General features: G+C 44.6%; 1 protein-coding gene across 1 annotated transcript in view; it reads right to left on the bottom strand.

The window, feature by feature from the left end:
• Positions 1-49: 49 nt before the first annotated feature.
• Positions 50-23343, bottom strand: part of AFAP1L1 (actin filament associated protein 1 like 1) — a 59192-nt gene continuing 35898 nt past the window's right edge. The window contains exons 9-19 of the mRNA XM_090288370.1: positions 20142-20234; positions 18894-18987; positions 18496-18654; positions 17190-17401; positions 15164-15309; positions 14475-14547; positions 12663-12774; positions 7547-7711; positions 5900-6078; positions 3797-3925; positions 50-1828 (exon numbers count right to left, since the gene is read on the bottom strand). Of these exons, the coding sequence (XP_090144496.1) occupies positions 1805-1828; positions 3797-3925; positions 5900-6078; positions 7547-7711; positions 12663-12774; positions 14475-14547; positions 15164-15309; positions 17190-17401; positions 18496-18654; positions 18894-18987; positions 20142-20234 (1386 nt within the window). The 3' untranslated portion in view covers positions 50-1804. The remainder of the gene's footprint in view (positions 1829-3796; positions 3926-5899; positions 6079-7546; positions 7712-12662; positions 12775-14474; positions 14548-15163; positions 15310-17189; positions 17402-18495; positions 18655-18893; positions 18988-20141; positions 20235-23343) is intronic.

The raw sequence follows: 23343 nt of genomic DNA, 5'->3' as shown, positions 1-23343 counted from the left end.
CATCAAAATGACTTATGGGAAACAATGAGGACACAATTGGGTTGTCAGGTAACATTTCAGATCCACATTTTTAAAAAGCATATAGACAATCCAGATTATGTGAGTGCCTTTGTCATTGAAGACACTCAGGTGGAATCGGGATGAAAACTCAGTTACAGATTGGTTGACTTATAGCTTTTGCTGATTGTAATTACCATGCAAAAGTCATTTCTTCTTCAGTGGAAAGAACACAATTTTGAGTCAGACATTTCTTATCTAGTTAATAATGAGAACCACTATTGATTGGGCATTTACTATTTCTCAGACACTGTGCGAGATGCTTCCCATGTATTATTATCTCACTGAATTCCTCCAACAGTCTTGGGAGGAAAGTACTGTTGTTAACCTGGTTTTGATAGATAAGGAAAACAAGGATGAGAGAGGCCAAGTGACTTTTCCAAAGTCACAGCTGTTATGTGGCAGAGGCAGGGCTCAAACCCAGCCCTGTCTGGATCTGGGCTCTATAAGCCCTAAACCTTATGCTCTGCCACTGACCAGCTGGGTACTTTGGGTCAGGTTATTCTTGCTCTGGTCTCCAGCTATTTCAGAGGGTGGAAAAGTATGGATGAGGCTGAAGTATGTCAAGCCTTAGGCAGGGTAAAGTATGTGAAGCCTCTAGCAAAGTATCCAGAGGTTATTATGGTATTTCCCTTCTTTCCCCTTGAGCTAACCTGAGCACATACAGCTAAATGGTTTTATCTTTATAAGATGGAAATGTATTGAAGATTTACAAAGCACCTACAGTGTTGAATAAGTGGTGAGTGGCACGGTAAGGAGACTGCCCACGACTTGAGGTCCTTGATCCTCTATGAAAGTATCAAGTGTTTGTAAAAGGCACTCCTGTGGCAGAAATGAGCCACTGTCTTCTTGGTCCTCCCTGATAGTTTTACCTGAGAGCAGATATGGAAGAGCTTCTGAGTGCAAGATAAGGGCAAATGGATAGAGTGTCACATTTCTAATCATAACTCCTGGAGCTTGAGTGTCATATAAAATAGGTAAAGGACTTAATTGACAGCAAATGGCTCGACCCTACAAAGCTTGCAACATCTTGTGGACATTAGCAATTCACGCTCCTGTCACTGAGTATCCCACTCTGAGCTTGTCAGCTACTAAACCTAGTCTTGCCTGCTGCTTACTCAGACCTCTGATATGAAAACAACACGAATCTGGAGCTCTGGAAGCTGCAGCTGCCTAAAGCAGATGTGAAATAATTGTAGAATTTGCATGTTCTCTGTAGCTTTTTGTTCACCTTCATGCAAGCAGGGATAGTTCTTTTAATATTTTCAGCCTATTTATCTTTCTCAGAGACTGTCAGTAATGTCAACACAAATCCAACTAGCGCAAGAGTGATTGGATGATCAAGTCTTCTCTCTGTATTGCACCACTGATGCTTCAGCACTGTCTTCCTTTGCCCTTAAGGACTGGGAATGGGATGGAATGGCTTATTCACATGTGCTTTCATTTCTTCAGAAGGGAAGGCAAAGACATGGAACAAAACCTTTACAACTGTGCAGGTTTCTGTCTCCCTCCACCCCTATTTTCCATCCTCTGTAAAGTTATATAGGGATGCCCTTCATTTCCCTCTTCCCTTCTACTTCTTCCCTCCCTGTACCCTCTATAGTCAAGCAGATGATAAAGGCTGGTCTTCTGAGTGCCCCAGAGAGTGGGGGCTACTTTCAGTCTTCTGTTATCTCCTTGTGAAAAAGCATTTTCGCCTTAGATGGACAAGCTCATGTTTCCTTTGGATAAAACTCTCATCCTCTTTCTAGGTCTTCTTCATTTCCCATTCCTGAAGTACAGAAAGACAAGACAAATCAGTTTGTTGAATAGTCTAGTGTGACTTGTAGGATAACAACATTTCATTGCACTTAGTTGTATAAAGATCTGCACTGGCCACATTAGAGAGCCATAGGTCTTAGTCCTGCTCTCTTTCTTTGGCTGTGGGTAAGTCATTTCTCCACACTGGATATCATTTCTAAGGGGGGCTCAAATACCACAAAATGTCTTTCTCAGGTAAGGACACTGAGGCCCAGATGAAGAGGGGAGTGGGGACTGCATCTGGCTCCAGTGCTGTTCCACAGGAGCTTGGGGTGGGATAGGAGGCTGGTGGAAGAGAAGCCAAAGCAGTTTGATAAGGAAGGGTAGGGCAAGCATCTCACAGGGCTCCATTCCTTCTCCTGGGCCTGTCTAGGAGTTCGTCTGAGAGGGATAGTGAAATCATGGCCAACAGTGGATGGCTGTTAACCTATGAACGACGCATGGGGTTTCTAGACAGCCCTGGAGGTGATGGTGTGAACCAAGGTAGAACGTGGTAGTTAGAAAATTCTTGGTGGGAGGATCCTCCAATCCCAACCTGCTCCTCTCTCTCAGTCTTTGCCACCCAAACCACACCTTCTCAGGTCAATGACCTGGGAGTCATCCTTGAGTCCTTTCTTTTCCTCACCCACCACATCCTTATCATCTACCTCTAAAGCCAGCCTTTTCTTATTACCTCCACTAAACCTCTCTCATCTGTTTCTAACTGGCCTCTCTTATCCACTCACACATTCTCATAATGGTCTTTTAAAAATGTAATTCATATCCAAAAATCCTTGCTTAAAACCTGCCAATGACTTCCCATTATGTTAGAACAAAATACAAAGTTTTTCCAGGGGCCTACAAGGACCAAGAATTATGTTTATACAAAAATATTTTGTGGGCTAGATTTGTATGACCTATAAGCTAAGAATGGTTTTCACATTTTTAAATGTTAAAAAATGTCATTCTTTATGATGTGAAAATTATATGAAAGTCAAATCTTAGTGTCTGTAAATAAGGTTTTATTGGGACATAGCCATGTTCATCATTCGTTTACATATTAATCTATAGCGGCTTTCCTGCAGTTAAGTGGTTGTGTGAATGGGACCATGTGGTCCACAAAGCCTCAAATATTTACTGTCTGGTCTTCACATAAAATTTTTGCTGATGCCTGGTCTAGGTGATCTGGCTTCTGACTGGTTACTTTTTTTTTTTTTTTTTCAGTCCCCCCCTGACTGGTTACTTTAATGCTCAGGTATTTATTTTTCAGGTCCACACTTTCTTATCTGCAGTTCTGAAATCCAGAAAGCTCTGAGATCAAAATTTTTCTCAAGTGTTTTGGCACAGACTCATTTGGTGGCAAAACCTATTTATAATCTCTTTATTCCATGTGGTGTGAATATTCACGTGTCTTGTTATAGTATTATTAATGTGTTTGCTTACAGGGTACCTCCTGAGAACTTGGGGTTTTTCATCACATATAGCATATGCACCATATTACCTTTCTAAAATCCAAAAGAGTTCTGGAACACAGCTGGCCCCACGAGTTTCAGAGATGGGACTATGGACCAGTATCATGGAGTGAGCCCTGGACTTGGAATTGGAAGAGGTGGATTTGCAAAGCCGCTCTCACAATGGTGCCCTGCATAACCTTGGGTGAGTCCCTTTACTCCCTGATCTTCAGTGTTCTTACCTATGGAACGGGACTCTCCTGTCTCAAAACACAGTGTAGGCTCAGAAATCAGAGCTTGTTAGAACTATGTGTTGAGAAAGAGTTAAAAGGTTCTGAATGAGATTTGAGGGTCCTCTTCTCTGAGCAAAGTTCACGAATTTTATTGTACTGGTATATTGGCAATTCTTTGCCTTTCTCACTCGTTCACTGTTTTTGTTTCTTGGTGAGTTTCCATAGAGAGGAGACTGTCAGATCTCTGAATTTTGATCAGCTGAGCTATTGCTGTACCTTGGCTTTTTGCAGCACCCTTCCTTGGTTGGAGGTTACGATGGATGGGCTCCTCTTCCTCAGCTCAGAGACACAGTTGACAGGGAGAGGTTTCTCTGGGGCATTATTCTGGGGTTTATTTGCAGTTTCCTATTGATGATAAGAAATAATTACATAGGCGAAGTCTACTGCTGGTTACCTACACCCAGCCTGCTCTCAAAAGAATGCACATAGAAGGCACTGTGCAAACATACCAGCATCAAACAGGATGAGGGAGGAAGACACCGGGGGGCCTTGGAATAAAGCTAATGACAGCTAAAATTACTGAATCCTCACTATGTACTAGGATTGGGAGGATTAATTTATGTAGTCTTTTCAAGCCTATGAAGTAGGTACTGTTAGTTATCTTACTTTACAGATAAGGAAAATGGGAAGGTCAAGTCACTGCTCAAGGTCAGAGGGCTGATGAGTGGGAGAGCTGGAATTCCTACCCAGCTGTCCTATCTCTTACCCTCTCTTGCTTCCCATTTTCTATACTGCCCTTACCCCTTAAAATTTCCAGATGATTGTTTAATACCTTACTGGATGTAGTTTCTTCAACGGGACATATTCATAGCTTAGCCTGCAGGGAATTTAGAGAAGACTTTTATTTATCTCCAAAGGCCATGGAAAGGATCAAAAGTGGAGGGAAAATCTTCTAGAATGTGAACATCAGAGCACAGAGGTGGGAGGAAGCAGCTGGGATGAATGAACCACTTCTAGCTTGTCCGTCAGTCCTCTGTGACTGTAAAGTTGTGTGACCCCTGGCTATCAATCTCTTCATTTTTAAATGAGGTTGGAAATACCGCACTGAGAGGATAAGAAGAATGTAAAAAATAGCCCTAGCTTCCCAGTTATAGGGTACGGTCTGACCAGGGAGCAGTGACCTTGGACAACAATGAGATTAAAGTTCTCAATGACAATTCACACTGATCAGACAAATTACTTCATTTCTCTGAGTCTTAATGTCCTTGCCTGAAAGCAAGTATAACATTTATTCATTTGAGAAACATTTATTGCACTCCTACTGTTTTTCAGACTATTTAAAGGACTAGGCATTGGACAAGTAAGGATAGAAATCTATCTATCTATTGATATATCTATTTATCTATACACACAAATTGTGGTTAAGTGCTATGAGGAAGAATAACAGACAGGATGGGGTTGTTGGTAATTTAGACCAGAGGTTCCCAAGGAGTGGTGGTGGCAATTTTTGCCTTCCCAAGGACATTTGGCCATTTTTTGAAGAAGTTTTTGGTTGTCATAACTGGGAGCATGGAGCTACTGGCATCTAGTGGGTAGTGGCTGGGGATGCTGCTAAAAATCCTACAATGTATACTACAGTCCCCTATAAATAGAATTATCATTCCTAAATGTCAATAGTGCTGTGGTTGAGCTACTGTGATATAAACTTAGGTCAGCAAAGTTCTCCCTGAGGAAGCCTCATTCAAGGTGAGACTCTCTATCTTACAGGGTGGCTGGGAAAGTTACACATAATGGATGCAAAGGTCTGAGGACAGGACTTGGTATCATACCCTGGGGATCCCAGGAGAGGGCATGTGCAAGATGGCTAACACAGGGCTCTGGAGTCAGACTTCCTGGGTTGGGGATCCTGTCTCCCACTGAGCTCAGTGACCTTGGACAAGACATTCAACATCTCTCAACCTCAGTTTCCTGGTCTGTCAAATGGGGTGAATACATGTAGAACTACTTCATAGGACTGCTGTGAAGACTATGTGAGATTGTACCAGTTAAGATGCTGTACTGGCTTGTGGTAATTGATCAACAGAAGTTTGCTATTCTTATTCAACATATGGCAGTTATTATCAGTAACCTTAAGGCCACTTCTAAGAACACATCCAGGATACAAAGTCAAATCGTGATGCATCAGTGGAGAGAACACAGGCCAGAGAACTTGCTGCAAGAGTCCCCTTCCTAGCTCTGCCACAAATGGCATGTCCCTTAGGGCCAGTTTTTGTCATCTGTAAATGAGCATGACTCCTAGCTGCCAAGAATGATCACGATCTATAGCACGTGAGGGCATTAAGGAGCAGCTGCCCCTGGGGCAGCAGGGAGTGGACTCACCCCACTCTTGTTCTTGCTGCTCACGGAGAGCCCCAGGGCTGGGCCCCCTGCCAGAGACTGCTGTAAGCGCTCCTTCACAGCCACCAGCCTCAGCTCCAGGTCGATCCGGTGCTCCTCCTTTGCCCGACACTGAGCTTCCAGGGTGGCCATGGCCTCCTCCAGAGCCTTTAACTTTGCTCCTGTATCCAGAGACATAGACAAAAAATAGCTGAGCCTGCCCTGAAGCATCCGGCAGTTTTGTGGGGACTCAGGCCCTAGTCTGACCTTCCTGCAGGACCTTTCCTATTCTCAGTCCTGATTAAGAGATGGACTTTGGGCCTGGGGTTTTACTTCCCCAATACCCATGTCCCCATCTTCTGGATACAGAACCCTGATTTTACACTGGGAAAACAACTTTCCTCTCTCATTCTTTATAGTTTGGATGGAGCTGACCCCACTGCTAGTTCAAGGGGTTGGCACATAACTCAGTCCTGGCCCATGATCATATCCCATTTTCTGGTCACAGTAGTTGGGTTTAGGGATCAAAGTTGGTCAGAGTGAATCCTGAAGTGTTTGTGGGGGCCATTGGGAAGGGAGATTTTCTCTGCTGGGGTGGCTGAGAGGATTAGGTGAGGGCTGGAGCTGCACATCCATTTTGTCACCAGAGAATGAAACCGAGGTAGAGGAAGGCAGAAGGAAGTTAGGGAAATATGCTTTCTGGTGATATCACTTAAGTCCCTGGACCTTGTTGTACCTGATAGTTCAATTTTTCAGTTGCATTTTTCTTCTTTTCATTTCTAAGTCAGTTTAACTTCGGTTTCTGTTACTTGTAAGCAAGAGTCATAACATAGAGCTTTACACTGACCAAGGATTCCTACTAGGATTTTGCTGCTTATTCAGTTTAACTGAACAAACCTATATTAGAACATTCTTTGTGCCAAGAGCTATGTTGGGCCCTACCAGGTTTAAAAGTTAGTTCCATTGTTTGCCCTGAGGGAGGCTGCACTGGGGTGTCTCTAGTAATGGTGGGCTCTGTTCATTCATTCAGCTGTACATTCAGTAAATACCAATTGAGTGCTGGCTGTGTACCAGGCACTGTCCATCATTCCGAGCCCCTGAAAGTGTGCTGAATTGTAGCTATAGAGAGAATTAAAAGGAAATAGCAGAAATTGGGATTCAGAGGAGCCCAGAGCTGGTGGGGCCCGTGGAGGTCATGGCTCTGGATTTCAGAGGAAGACCCTGGCAAATGTCACTGTCCATAACCCCTGGCACCCGGACCAATGTGTCACACAGTCAGGTGCTCAGCACCTATCTGAATGAATGAATTAATGTGAGGTTCAAAGTGATCTTTTATTTCTTGGATTCTAAGGCACACTGTTTTTCACATTTGAACACTTTTAACATTAGGTTACATCTCACCACATTAAGTGTGCACATTTTTGTGATGCTTTTTCATCCCTTCACCCCAAAGCAGTTATTAAATAAATGGCCCTTCCATTAGTCAGGAGGAATGATGATGATGATGATGGTAGTGGTGGTGACAACGAAGAGGAGGAGGAAGGGAAGGAGAAGCTCACCTCTCCTGGGTTAGAAAGCAGGTTATCTGTGTGAGGGGAAGTGTCAAGGCTGAGCCCCCAAGAGCCCTCGGGACCACACCCACACGGGTACCTGGGCCGTTCTGGATGGCATCCTTCAGCGCCCTCCTTTCCTGCCGCAGTGCCGTCAGCTCTGTCCGGATCGTCTCTTTCTCTTTCTCGAGCTTCTCTTTTTCTACCAGGTACCTCCGGGCATCCTCCTCAGCTCGGTTCTTACCGTATTTGTATTGATTGGCACCTGCAGAGAGGTGAGGCAGGAAAAGGCCCTCGGTTCTGACCTCTGATGATCAGAGTACTTGGGTGGTATTAGTGCTTTTCTCAGCCTCAACTTCTCCATCTACACAGTGAGAATATTTAGAGCTACACCCCTAGATATATTTAGTGTGGCCCCTCTAAGGAAACAAGGAGCAAAATGGAGATAGTAGAGCACAGGGATGGGGAGCAAGGGCTTTGGAACTAGACAGACAAAAGTTTGCGTCTCTTTTGCCCTTTACTAGTTATGTGACATTAGGCAAAAGTGAATGGTGGTGTTTTTGTGCCTTCCCCCTTGGCCCGAGTTTTCTCATTTATAAATGTGGATATGGATCAAATTTACCTGTTAGCATTGTGCAGGTTTTAAATGAGATAATTCATGAAAAGTACTTAGTGTAGTAGCTGGAAAATAGTAGCTTAGTAAAGGTTAAATAATAATAATAATAATAATAATAATAATAATAATAATAATAAACAAATTTTGTGATGTATAACACACCTTGGTTTTAAAAGGGCATGTTTTATAGTCAACTCTCAGGTATACATAAGACAAGGAGACAAGTAGATATAACTCAGATCTGTAGAGAATTGAGACTTTGGGATAAAGTCAGGCATTGCCCATTTTTTAAAGGTTTATTTTGTTTATTGATTTTTGAGGGAGAAATAGAGAGAAAGAAAGGGGTAGAGAGAGAGAGAGAGAGAGAGAGAGAGAGACTGATTTGTTGTTCCACTTACTTATGCATTCATTGGTTGATTCTTCTATGTGCCCTGATCAGGGATTGAACCTGCAACCTTGGCATATCAGAACAATGCTCTAACCAGCTGAGATACCTCGCCCAGGCCAGGCATTACCCACTTTATTACTGGGAAATGGGTGGGGATAGAGAGGGACTTAGTAGTCTACTATGGGCTCTATACTATGATGATGGACAAAAACAACAAATAATTATAGCAAACATTTATTGGCTATTTACTATATGCTAGGCCATTTATGTACATTTCCACTTAATGTTCATAAAATCTTACTATTAGTGGCTCTATTTTATTGTTGAGGAAACAGGCACAGAGAGGTTAGACCTTACTGCTAATAACAGCAGAGCCTAGGTTTGAAGACACACCAACCTAATTCCAGGGTCTGTGCCAAGCAGGACCGCTCTAGCTGGGGCAAGGCCATAGTCCCACCTCTCAGGGAAATTTTTATTTATCTCGTTGCCCCAGACAGCCACACATGGTCCTTTGTCAGCTGGTGGGGTGTGGAGGGATTCCCATGATTTACTGATGATTGTGTGGGCCTTGTCTCTCCAGTTCTTGTAGAGATTGCAGTGGTCACCCAGTGACCCATGCAAAACCCAGTTCCTGCCACAGGTACCCTGCAGTGCAAGCCAGGTCATAAATAAAGCGTGGAGGTCAGAGAAGAGGGCCCATATGTCCTCCAGCTTCCCAGCTATACAATCGCATAGCAGGGGAGTTGGCTCCCAGACTTTTGAATTTTACAGACTGGTTGAATTCAAAAAAATGGGTAGACCAACAAAAGGTTGTTGACATATCGGATAAGACTCTTAAAAAACCCAACTACCATCTAATTATTCCCAAAAATTTATAAAATAAATAATATTTTAACATCACCAGAGTTGGAAAGGACACAAATGCAGAATAAAGTAGTCATTTACATTGAATAGATTTAGCTTTATGAAAACCCTCATGCACTCTGCTTATTTTCATCATTTCATTTGATCATTTCTTAGGGTCTTAACCAGCGAGTGGACTCACTCTTGGGAGCCACTGCCCTGGTTTGCCTTAATGGGTTGGCACCACGGAGAGCAGCTGATCTTACCTCCCACTCTGCAATACTTGAGTCCCTCTAATGGTGGCGAAGAAGGAAACCAGGCTGTTGTGAGGAGCTTTAATTCTGTGGGCCTCATGGTATTAGGGAGAACTGCCCAAGTACTTGCCAGGAAAACCTGGGCTTCCGTAGTGGAGGGGAAGAAAGGAATGCTTAGCGTCCAAGTTACTAATTTAACTATTGCACTGATGTGGTCTATATTGGCACTTCATTCTTTTTTATTGCTGAGTATAATTCCAGGTGATCTTGAACAGGAAAGCCTCTGTTGTTTCTAATAAGTCAGCTGTTCATCTTATTGGGGATCCTCTGTAAGTGACAAATCATTTTTTTCTTCTGCTTTCAAGGTTTCCTCCTTGTCTTTGCCTTTAGCACTTTGACCATGATGTGACTTTTGTCGATCTCTTTGCTCTTATTTTACTTGAACTTCACTGATATACTAGGGCTATACATAATGCTTTTCAGTGAATTTGGCAAATTTTCTGCGATTATTTCTTTTAATACTATTTTTTACTCCTCTTTCACTGCTCCCTTTCTGATACTTCCTTTATGCATGTGTTAGTGCACTAACGGCATCCCCCCTTTCTCTGAGGCTCAGCCCATATTTTTCATTCTTTTTCTCCCTCTGTATGGGTCAGTCCTTCATATATCTTTGCATGTTACATATTTTTTGTTTGCAAGTTAGACATTTTAGATAATATATTGTGGCATCTCTGGATACTGACCTCCCCACCCCCAGGTTGTTTGCTTAGGGACTTAGCTGGCTTGTTCAGTGAAGTCCATTTCCCCCTGTAGTGTGAAGAAGCCTCTGATGTTGCACCTCAGAGGGTGCATCCCTGGGCCTGTGTGAGGACAGTGGTCTTGGCGGGGTTCTGATTCTCTTCCTGATCTCTCTGTTAAGCTGTCTGCCTCTGTTGGCATCAAACCAAGCAGTTAGGCCCCTCTCACCGTCACTGGATTGCTCTGTTGGTTTTGACAGTATCAATTCTCCAAGGTCTGATCTGATTAAATCCAGCCCCTTTGCAGTGTAGTTTTTGAGGCCAATCTTTTGAAGTCAGTTTTGTTTTGACCCCAGGAGGGCTCTTCTTAGCTCTCTCTCTCCCTGGTTCTCTGATGAACCAGCTTACCTATGGTGCAGTTTATTGCTAGCATGGAGCTACTCTCGCTGTTCTTACCTTTCTTCATTTGCTATATGCCCTAGACATTTTCCAGTTTAGATGTTTCTATTAGTGAGTTTCACCAGTTATGATAGTCCTGCTGGAGAGTGGGTCTGTGCAGCTTCTCACGCTACCACTTCCTCAGCTACCCACTCGGCCCCCATGATTTTTGCTTTCTGGTTTTCAGGTCCTTTTGTAGTCTCCTCCCACATTGGGTAGGGCTGACCTGTGTGACTATTAGCACACGGCAGAAATGACAAAGTGTGACTTCCGAAGCTACATTATAGAAGCATTGCAGCTTCTTCTCTGTTACTCGCTCCTGGATCACTTGCTCTGGGGGAAGCCAGCTGTCTTGTCAAGAGGACAAGCAGTCCCCATGACGAGGAACTGAGGCCTCCTTCCAACAACTGGCACAAACTTGCCAGGCATGTGAGAGAGCTCAGTAGAGGCCCCGAGCCAGAACTACCTCAGCTGCTCCAGGATTCCTGATCCACAGAAACTGTGACATAATATTATACATGTATATTTTTTGAGCTATTAAAAGTTTGGGTAATCTGTTATCTAGCAATAGTAATTAATGTTTGATCTTGGGTAAGAACTTTCCCTTTTATGTTCTTCAGTTTCATCTGAGAAACATGGTTGGACTAGACCTGTGGTTTCCAGCTGCCCTTTGATTTCACAGGGATGGCCAGCTGGCTACTGTGTGGGGCACAGGGTAGGCCAGGAGGGCCTCCCGACTCCAACCAGAGCAGCTCCACTTTTATATCTCTTGTAACTGGGCTTCAAAATAAGATTTGATTTGAAGAACAAATCTGTTTTTTGTTATCTTTTTTGTTAGGTTTTTAAAAAACTCACTTTGTGATTTCTTTAATCGTACATGCTTATTTCAGTTTAGTTTTCTGTTTTAAGAAGGGCATTCCATAAGGCCCTGTATTTCCAGTGCCCTTGAGAGTAGCATGTAAGGAATGTTATACAATAACCCTCTAATTGTTCAGAGGAAAAACGCAGACCCAGAGCGGGGACAGGACTTCTCCAAAGACACATAGTAATTTAGTGATGAAATCATGAATGGAACACAGGTCTCCTGACCCCCAGAAGGGATTATCTATTGTAATGAAATGCAGCTATAATAAAGAAAGGTATTTTACAAAAATCTTCAGAAAGGAGAGAATAGAATTTGACTTTGTTTAGGTTCAGGGGAAAGAAATGTAAAGCAACAATTATAAGACTCTTAGAACATGCTATCCTCTTGGAAGTTGGCTTGCCCATAAAGATAAATCATGTAAGAGCAGAGATTAGCACTGAAAATCAAACAGAATTCACTATATAGTTGTGTGGCACATGTAGTCATTATTGTGTAGTATGATAGTCAGGCAATTAACTGAGCCCCAATGGGGTGCTAGGCAGAGCCAGGCTGGGACACAGAGGTGAGCCATACCTCTGGTGGCAGCTGCCTCAAGGGTATTTGGAGGAGTTCTCCACTTAATTACCCCAGATCAGAAATTATAAATTGTTAGCTTCTGTAACAGACACAGTTGAGGATGAACTTTATATAAATATATATGTATATATGTATGTATGTATATTTGGCTTTGTTGGATGTTAAAATTTTAAAAATTAGTTGCCAGTAGTACAAAATAAGCAAATTTTCTATTAAGCCTAGATTTCTGGTCTCTTTTGAATAATAGGCACGGCTGCACGGGGGGCCCCCCGGCTGGAGCTACAGTCTCCCCCACCCCACTCTTTGTTATTTCCCTTCTGAGGCCACACGCTGGCTGCCCTCGATCTCTGTGTTTGTGATGTTATTTTTCTTATGGTGTTTTCTTACACCTCACTTCACTCACTTATTTACCTGCCTGACCCCTGGAGGAATATGATTCTGAGACGCCCTCCTCTCACAGACTGCTTCCCTCCCTTCCTGCCTCCCGCACAGAACTCACTGGATGCATGGCGTTTGACTTTGACCTGCGGATCCACTCGATGGGACTTCTCACTGCAGGAGGAGGCGTGGCGCTTCACCTGGGCCCCCGTGGGACGTTCTGGCTCATCGTCCTGGGCAGGAGATGAGAAAGAAGGTGGAGTGCAGGTAGGCTCAGAGTCATCAGCATGGGTGTGCTCTGATCCGTGCTTGGTGTGTGAGTGCTGCGGGACCTCTGAGATCCTGGCCTTGTATTTTTAAACTTGTGTGGCACTCAGTAGCTTATAAGCCCTTTCACTAGCAGTATATCATTGGATCCCCATCCCATCCTGTGGAGGGGGGGGGGGCAGCATAAGATAACCCTAAATTGTAATATCTGCTGAGAGGAAAATCAAGAAGTCTGGAAAGATTATGGTGACCATATTTAATTTATCACAGATTGTTTGTCAATATCTCATTTTGAAGCATCCTTAAAATTTTCTGAAGTGTTAAAAAGAAAAGGTTGTGGATGAGATCAGCCAATAGTAGAAGTTATATAACTTAGACTGACAATACATTTGTGCCTGAAGAGTATTAATAACACTCAAAATTCTCTCAAAGCTGAGGAACCAGGAGTGGAATATGATATTTATGTAATATAATAATGATATTAGTAACAGCAGTATGATTTATTTTCGTGTATAGACCTTCCTGTCCAGGTGCTGTGCTAAGTTCTTTCCTTAAAATACCTCATTTAGTTCTTGCAGTAGTCCAACCAGGTAGGTTTTATCATATCCATTTGAAGCTTGGAAGTGAAGACCAGAGAAGCGAAGCGAAAGGTAACTCAGATTGAGCCCTGAGTCCAAAGTTTGCGCCCTTAAGTACTAAGCTGTCTTGCTACTAAACTCTGCAACTGTGAAAGATCTTAAGCTGCCTCTACTGGTCCATTTGTGTCTGCAGAAAGAGCAGGTAAAGGGAGCCCTAGAGGTGTGAGCTCAGAGTATCATCTAGCACTGCCCAAGGCAGGGGTTCTGACACAGCTGCTCTCCTTGGCAGCGTGGCTCCCCCCTACCCTACCTGTGAGGTCTGATCTACCCAGCAGGGTCTGATCAGCTGCTGGTTAAATCAAAACAATTTCTCTAAGGCAAAGGAAAAAAGCAGTATAGTCATGTGCTGCATAATGATGATTCTGTCAAGGCACATACAACAGTGGTCCCGCAGGATTATAACGAAGCTGGAAAATTCCTATTGCCTAGTGACATCGTTGCTGTCCTAACATTGTAGTGCAATGCATTGCTTACACGTTTGTGGTGACGCTGGTATCAACAGACCCACTTCACTGCCAGTCTTATAAAAGTATAGCACATACAATCATGTCCAGTACATAATACTTGATAATTACAAAGATTATGTTACTGGTTACGTATTTACTATACTTTTCATTGTTATTTTAGGGTGTTCTCTTCCTACTTATTAAAAAAGGTGCTGTAAAATAGTATTCCGTGTTATACCTGTGGAAGCCTCATACATCTCCTGTTTGCCTCATCTCTTGATTACATCATTTTCTCTTGTGCTTCATTTAACTTCCTGCGGTTTTGTACAGTAACATGCTATACAGGCTTGTGGCCTAGGAACAGGAGGCTGTACCATGTGGCCTAGGTGTGTGGTAGCTATACCATCTGGGTTTGTATAAGTGCACTCTGTGATATTTGCATGAGGTCGAAATCGCCTAACGATGTGTTTCTCAGAATGTATCCCTGACATTAAGCAGCACATGACTGGAGTGAGGGAAAGAGAGAGGCAGAGCTAAGAAATGGCCTTTGCCAGGTTCCTGGGCAGCCCCAGGGGATCGTACCTGCATCTTTTCATAAGGGACATCATCATAGACACGGGGCTCGGGCCACTGATCCTGGCAGGATCTTGCATATCTGGAAAATACAAGGTATGATGATGATGACACCTTGCAGCTTACCGTGTTTTCCTGTCTATTCTCTCATTTGATTCTGGCAGCAGCTCATAATGGATATTGGAAGGTTAGTAATAGCAACCATTTCAAGCAGCACTGGACCTTTGCTCTGTTAAGGGCTTTATAGGCAGGGGCGCATATGATTCTCACAACCCAGGAAACAGGTGATGCATCACCTCCATTACATAAGTGAGAAAACAGAGGATCCAAGTTGGCCCGCAACCAGCCAAGCTGCTGATTGTGATAGAGTCATGACTCGAACCAGCTCTTCTAGTACTGACTCCACATATCAGCCCCGTGCCTGCCCACCCAGATGCTCAGGGTGTAAAACCCAAGGTTTTATGGCAGGCAGCAGAGCCCCTGTCACTATAGAAAAGGGCTTCTCCACTTTTGCTCATCCTATTCACAGCTTCCCCTGACCTGGGGCTACCTCCTTCAACCAGCTCACTCCTGCCTACTTCCCAAGGGAGCAGAGTCCTCCTCATCTCTCCCTCCCAGTGCCCAAGGCTGGACTCAGCCTCAAGGGGGCCGAACAGGAAGTATCCTTGGCAGATGTGGGCTGTGGGAAGCTGACTCACAGGAAGGAGTTGCGCCCTGCACTGACGATGCTGGTTAAGGTCTCCACGTCCACGTAGTCGTAGTGCAGCGCCTCTGGAGTGACTTTGGAGCCCATCTCCACCAGCAGCAGCCCAAGCCAGCGGCCCATGTCCTCTGAGCAGCTTGCCTGAGGGAGAGGGGGTATAAGCTGAGTTCACTTTGGCACTGGCTGGGCCTCGGGCTACCTCTCACTTCAACTAAACCAGCTGTTCTCAACCTGTGGGTCACGTCCCCCTTGGGGGTCGAATGACCCTTTCACAGGGGTCGTCTAAGACCATCAGAAAACAGATATATAATTACATACTGTTTTTGTGATTCATCACTATACTTTAATTATGTTCAATTTGTAACAATGAAAATACATCCTGCATATCAGATATTTACATTATGATTCATAACAGTAGCAAAATTAGTTAGGAAGTAGCAACGAAAATAATTTTATGGTTGGGGGTCACCACAACATGAGGAACTGTATTAAAGGGTCATGCCATTAGGAAGGTTGAGAACCACTGAGCTAAATCCATAGTTATATAGTACTTGTTATGTACCCAATACTTAGGGAAGGGCAAGATTAGAACACACACCCAGAAGTCCAAGTGGCTTCCTCCTTCCCTCTATTCAGATCTCTCTCGGCTCACTATCCTGAGAGCCTTCCTGACATTTAGATGGGAAAACAACATTTGGATGTTCCCTGAATATTCTTTAAAAATAGTTACTTTTTATTAGAGGAGACTATTTCTCACACAACTCAATCACATTTTTTCTTGTATTATAACTGCCAATTATTTACAGGAAGATCTGCAAGAAATTGATGGTCAACTAAATGCATACATATGTTGGTACATTATTATATGTTAGAGTATTATTATAAACTTGACTTAGCCCACAAATGCTAAATGTGAATAAAGAAAATACACTTTCTGCCAGAGAGCTCTGTGTACAATTAAAAAGAAATAAGAGACCCATCTCAAGCTATCAAAAATAAAAGTGAGCTACTGAGGTAATATTTCTTGAAATTTAAGAACTGAGAGAGGCAGTGGGTACTGGGCAAAGAAAACAAGACCAAGAGGCTGGGTTTTAGTTCTAGGATAAGACCAAGACGCCGCTGACCCTCTGTGGAGCCTTGGACAAAGCATGCTGCTGCCCTGGGCTCAATTTCCTTATCTGTAATGGGAGGGGTTAATTAGTTACATTTTCCTCCAGTGTTAACATTTGAAAATCTAACTAGCCAAAGGATTGACATGTAGAAGAGGGATTCTGTTATTCTGCCTGGTTTCAGTGAGGCGGGCTGGTGCCACTGGATAGGGCTGACAATGAATGGGTGAAATGAAATCGCATTTTCCTTCAGCCATTTGTTCAACAAAAGTTAACTGAACTCTTAGTCTGTGCTGGAAATCATGCTGGGTTCTGAAATAAACAAAAGGATGCAGAACAGGTGTGGTTACTGCCTTATCGAGCTTAAAGATTTCAACTCAATATAGAGAAAGTCTTTCTAAAAATTTGAGTTATTCAGTGGGAAGGGCAGGCTACCGTGAAGGGCAGTGGTTTACCTGAGGTGGACAAACACTGGTGGGAAGGCTTTAGAGATTTCAGAATCAGATCTGGGTTAGATCAGACTAGATGACTCTCAGACTAGGGATTTTAAGATAAGAGAGCAAAAAGAAACCTTGGTTCTAGGGTGGCTAGATGTAGGAAATAAGTAAAATGCTCTGTTAACTTTGAATTTCAGATTAACAGTGAATAATGTTTTAGCCTAGTTAGGTCCCAAATGTTGCATGGGGTACTGTATTAGAAGCGTCTGTTGTTTACCTGAAATTCAAACTTAGTGGGCACTCTGTACTTTAACTGGCAACCCTGCTTGATCACCGGGCAGCAGTTGGCTTGTTTTCCTTTCTTCCTCAGCCCCCACTTGGTCAGTAGCAGAACCCCCAGGACAAAAGCCAACACCCAGGCTAGTGCTCCCTTCAGCACCCACCACCAAGGGCCACCTGGATTTCCTCCTCTCACCTCCAAGATGGCGACCTCCTGCCGGTTGCGCAGGATCCTGAAGGCAAATGGGTGTCTGGGCCCAAAGCTCGGGGCCACCTCACAGCCACGGAGGGCAATGGCATTCACGTGGGTCCGAAGGTCTGTGCGGTCCTTGTGGAAATACAGAGTGTTGCGCTTCAGGCGGCACCAGCGCTCTTTCCAGCCATGGTTTACCAGCACGTTCAGATACCCTGGGGTGGGAGACCAGTAGTGTGACCTCTTGACAGCCCCGAGGACACCCAAGGTGGGGGACGCATGGGTCTATACCCCAGGAACAAAGCGCTAGAAGAAGGCCTCCTGGATCAGCTCTCTGCCGGCCTGTGGTCTCAGGCATGCTCTTCTGTTTCTAAGTTTCAGTTTCCGTCTGTGAAATGGGGACTGATAATCTCCTTCGTACCTCTCCACTCAGCTTTTGGATCGTACCACGCTTGGTGAGAAGGGCAGGGACTGCTCTATACAATAAACAGAAGACACAACTCTCCTTCTTGCCTTTTCGCCCCCTAAAATATAACAATTACTGAAGACAGAAAATAGTGGATGATGCTGACACCTGGTGGCAGCATGTGGGAATAAAAACGTCTAACCAAGGTAAAGAAGTATTAAGTGAGGCAGGCAGTACAGTCTGATGACCGATGGGCTTAGAATTCCCTCTTAACATGTTAGATTTAAATTTATCTTTTATCATAATATGACCTGACCCACTGCTTACAAAATACTTCTATATAGCCATGTGCCTTTATAATAGTCTTTCAGGGTTAGAATATTACTGTATATCTAAAATATATGATTTTCTATTTAATTTCAGCATGGAACATGGAATTTAAATGAACAGAATAATATGTTTTCCCTCTCAAACCTCTTTTAACTCACATTGAATGCATTTATAATAAAAATCACTTAAATATTTTTATCCAAGAAACTTCCTTATAAGTTTGGGTGGTAACTTACCTACCTGGCATGTCATATGCTGGGGAAAAAGATACTCTCTTTTCCTCACAGTGGAGGAAACTGAGGCCCAGAAACAGCTAATGATGGTAATTAAGTCCACAGGGACCACAGAAATATGGGAGTCAGTTGGCTTTCCCTTCTGCTGAGGTTCTGGGCCTCATGGGAGAGAAGTGATGGAAGGACATGGATTGCCAATGGGGTAAGGGTTAGCTATCCAGTGGAGGATTCTCTCCTCTGTGCTGGGAGCAAGGTGGATGAGGCCTTGAGGGTCTCCTGGCTTGGGCCCAGCGGCCCATGTCCACAGGGTCTGAATTCTCTTTGCATGCCTGGTACCCACCACAGCAGGGAACCTCCTCTTCCGCAGAGGACACCTGCAGGTCATCGGCCAGTGCCTTCCTCTTAGAGAAGCTGATGATGCGGGTGATCTTGCGGCCTGCAGTCCTGCTCATTGAATTCTTCAGCTCCGCAAGGCTGCTCTTTTTCCCTTTTCCTGTTGCTGCAGATATGGGTAAGGAAAGGGGAGGGAGCCCCAAGTCTCAGGTCTACCTACCCCTATAGCCTTCCCAGAGGCCCTTCCAGCCTATACACAGGGCCTGGCCCACAGCTCCAGATATGGATGGGCCAGGTCACTTCGCCCAGGTCTCCAGAGTGGTCAGGACCTGCTCACACTGTGTGCCTGTGGCAAGACCCCTCCCAGCTCTGGAACCTTCTGCCCAATCACCCACAGGCTCCTACCATGTTCGCAAGCCTCTCGGCGGCCAAGGGTGGAACAGTTGTCGCCCATGCCCAGGCTGTCGGAGTCTGAGGTCTGCTTCTCTTGGGATAACCTCTGGGAAGGGACACAGACAGCCCCACATCAGAGGTTCCCCCTTGTTGGTTCAGTCTCCCCCTGACCCCTGCACATGAGGATTAGTTAACAAATATTTGTCAGCAACTATTAGGTACTTGCTACCATACCAGGTATGGGGTGGGGGGACAGTGATGACTTAGGATGGTTGTATCTTTGAGATACTCACAGTCTATTTGGGGAGCAAGGCAATAAATTATAACACATTGAGATAAATATCCTGGGAATTTGGACCAGGTGACAGGGAGCTGGGAAGATATTAAGTGGGATACTAATATAATGCAACCAGGTTAGCAAGTTGGCTCCAGTGGCATCATGGGAGATGGACAAGAGTAAAACAAGACTAGGAGCTAAAGAGCTACTTGAGAGGGTCATCCCGGGCAAGATGAGACTGGGCAACAGGATGAACCAAGATAACAGTGAGGATGGGGAAAAGGAGATGAAGTGGCATTTGAAAATATCATGACAGGTCAATTAAGTGCCTACTAGATACAATGGGAGGTGGTGCAGAGTCGTCAGATGGACCTTGGAAGAAGCGATGTCTCTAGTACCATCTATTAGCTGTGGGAATGCGGGAAGATCCTTTCACCTCCCCAAGTCTCAGTTTTCTCACCTGAATTACACTCTTTTCACTGTGAGGCACCAGGGAGCCCAAGTGAAAATGGGAGGTCCACAGACTATCATTTTTAATACCTGCGTGTTGTGCTACCCTCTCACTTAGGAAGCTTAACTGTGCCAGCCAGACTCAGGACGGGATAAAATGACACCCACCCACCAGGTGGAATTACAGAGCTCTGCCCCTACACCTTTCCTGCCAAGGACCCTGCAGACCAGGCTCAGGGATGCTTTGTTGTAAATATCATACTGGTGTGTAGGGAGGGTAGGAGAGGCTGTGTGCTCCCCTCAGTTTCCTCTGGCTTACCCTGCACCTGGGATATACGCATTCATTCACTCACTAGAAATGTATCGAGCTCTTACTATTGTGCCAGCTCTGAGCAGCTGGGCACTCATGGCTTGTATGGCCCCACTGTGGATGCCCACTTTACCACCAGTGCAAGAGCCCCTCCCCCCACAGAAGAGCCTGTGCTGAGTGTCCACTGCCTGGCCCAGAGGAGACCTCGTGGAGACAGACGTACCTTGTCCAGGTCCAGTTTGCACAGGAGGACTGGGGAGCTGGGCATGTCTGCCCCCTCGGCCCCTGCGGTGGGCTTGCTCACCTCTCGGATGACCTGTGAAGAGGATGAACAGCTGTGAGCAGGACGGCAGGGGTGCTGTGGAAGCAAAAGGAAGAAGGGGGTCTGTGCAGTCAGGGCCGTTGAGCAGAGGTGTTGGGACCACTGGACAGAAGAGACAGGTTGATGTGACCTGTTGTCACACATGCGGCGCACATCAGTGTTGAAAGAGGCTTTTTCCTGTATCTGTCCCTTGAGTTGAAAAGATATGGGACTGGGAACCAAGAGGCTTGGCTTCTAGACCTTACTCCATTGCTATTATAATTATTTGTGGGCCCTGAGGAAAGCCACTTGTCCGCTCTAGGCCTCAAGTTCCCCATCTGTAACATGGGTTATAACTTCATTGGTTGTCTGGGACCAGTGAGATGAAGGGCCACTGAACTGGGATGCCCTGCACAAGTGTGAGGGACTTGCTTCTGTTGACTGTGTTGGATATTTGTAACATCTTGTGGGGCAGCCGGGGTTATCGCTTCCATTTCAAAGATATGGAAACTGAGACTCCCAGGCCTTTACATACTCATCTAAGGTCACACAGCATAAACATCCAAATTATGAAATAACAAGTGTCACCTTTGTATCCCCACAGCATCCCTGTGGGGCAGGGACAACTGTGGCCCCTAAGTTACTGATTAGGATGATGAGGCTCCAAAGGAAGGAGCCATGGTTGCCTCCCTTAACCTTTGGGCTCATGGCCTCTGGGAACCGGATAAGACAGGCCTCTTAACTCTGTTTCTGGGGCTTCTTCCTCTGACCCACCCTGCACCTTGAGGACAGAGGCTCCTCCAACAGTCAGGTTCTCTCTCTTCCTTCCTTTCTTGAGACAAAGGCAGTAACAGGAGACACTAAACATTCCGGTGGGAGAGCTGGTTATCACAGGAAGGAAGGGAGGATGGAGAGGGAGGGATTTGGTTCCTTTGTTCCAGCGAGAAGATGAGAGTTGGAGAGAAAGGTGTCAGAGTGAAATGGAGGCAGGGTGCATGGTTGGAGGGCCTGTGGAAAGGACCTTCACCATCATTGCTCAGTAATCACTGACAATTACTAAGCACTTACTGCCTGGCAGATACTACGCCAAATGCTCTCTAGAATTCTTACAAGAACCATTATAGAGAGGAGGAAACAGAGGAGAAGTCATTTGTAGAAGATTACACAGCCACTTAGGCCTGGGACTTGAACTCAAGCTTGTGTATCACCCAAGACCTCCCTCATCACCACTGTGCCACTGGGCCTATGGCCTTTGGTGTAGATTTCCTGGTCAGCTTCTAATCCTGGCCCCAACCACTTGGTTGAGTGGCCTTTGGCAAGACACATAAGTTCTTTGTGCCTCAGTTTCCTCATCTAAAAAATGGAAACTAATAGTTCCACTGTGAAGAGTAAGTGAGGTCATGTATGTAAAGCTCTTAGCACAATTCATGAGTCTAAGTAAGTGCCCAACACATGGTATCTCTAATTGTTCTGTGTTGCTGCAAGATGCAGAAGCTGGACCACAGTGGATGTTATAAGGATGTACATTTCATATAAGACAAAGAAGGATTTTTCCTCTTTTTTAAAAGAAAAAAGGGTATTAGCTTATCTAATGATAAAATCAGCTTCCAGCTTCCAGTCAAGATGAAGGCATAGGTAGATATACTTCACCTCCTTGTGCAACTATAGAATAAAAAACAAATAACAATCAGACCCATCAGAAATTGAGCTATATAGAAGTCCAACAACCAAGGATTTGAAGAAGCCACATTCATTCAGACAGGTAGGAGGGTTGGAGTTGCAGAGACAGGCAGAGAGGTGGCGTGGCTCAGACAAGTGGCAGCAGTGGTGGCAGAATAGAAGGTAGATAAAAATTGGGAGGGAAACCCTGGGAGTGAGCGAATTCAGCCCCAGGCCTTGCCCCACAGCCCAGGGTTCCAGCATCGGGAAGATAAACCTCCATTACCTCTGACTGTAAAAACCAGTGGGGTTTGGGGTGGTGGAAGGAACTGCCAGATTTTCACTGCATAAAGGACCTGCATGCTCTTAGAACTTACTCAACCCCCAGGGCAGCAACTGAAAGGGTGCCAATCACATATGGGAAGTGGATGAAGTTACTGGAAACAGGGTGAATGCTGGGAAAATTGCCAGAAGCCAGGGAGTGGCATTGTCCCCCTCTGAGCCCCTCACCACAGAGCCACAAAGTGATGAAGTGGATTGTCCCACCCTGGTGATACCTAAGGCCCCACCCCACACAATTTACAAGTGCTTTTGCTACATAGGCCACGCTACTAAGACAGGCAGTAAAAGCAGCTCTACCTGATACACAGAAGCAGACACAGGGAGACTGCCAAATTGAGGAGGCAAAGAAATATGACCTGAATGAAAGAACAGAACAAAACCCCAGAAAAAGAACTAAACAAAATGGAGATAGTCAACCTATCAGATGCAGAGTTCAAAATACTGGTGATAAGCATGCTCAGAGAACTTATAGAGTATGGCAGAAAAATAAAGGAAGAAATGAAGTTTACACAAAATGAAATAAAGAAAAAGATACAGGAAACCAAGAGTGAAGGGAAGGAAGCCTGGATTCAAGTCAATGACTTGGAACAAAGGGAAGAAATAAACATTCACCCGGAACAGAAAGAAGAAACAAGAATGAGAAAAAAAAAAAGAGAAGAGGCTTAGGAACCTCTGGGACATCTCCAAAAGTGCCAACATCTGAATCATAGGGGTGCCAGAAGGAGAAGAGGAAGAGCAAGAAATTGAAAACTTATTTGTAAAAATAATGAAAGAAAATTTCCCTAATTTGGTGAAGGGAATAGTCATACAAGTCCAGGAAGCACAGAGAGTCCCAAACAAGTTGGACCCAAAGAGACACATCATGATTAAAATGCCAAAGGTTAAAGATAAAGAGAGAATCTTAAAATCAGCAAGAGGAAAATAGAGCGTTATCTATAAAGGAGTTCCCTTAAGACTATCAGCTGATTTCTCAAAAGAAATTTTGCAGGCAAGAAGGGACTGGCAAGAAGTATTCAAAGTGATGAAAAGAAAGGCCCTACAACCAAGATTACTCTATCCAGCAAAGCTATCATTAAGAATGGAAAGGCAACCCTGGCTGGTCAGTGGCTTAGTGGATTGAGTG

This window comes from Furipterus horrens, unplaced genomic scaffold (genome assembly GCF_987537825.1).
Source record: "Furipterus horrens unplaced genomic scaffold, mFurHor1.1.pri manual_scaffold_10, whole genome shotgun sequence".
In the NCBI taxonomy this organism is placed as follows: domain Eukaryota; kingdom Metazoa; phylum Chordata; class Mammalia; order Chiroptera; family Furipteridae; genus Furipterus; species Furipterus horrens.
Note: the sequence above shows the minus strand (reverse complement) of the source record. Positions and strands in the feature narration are given on the sequence as shown.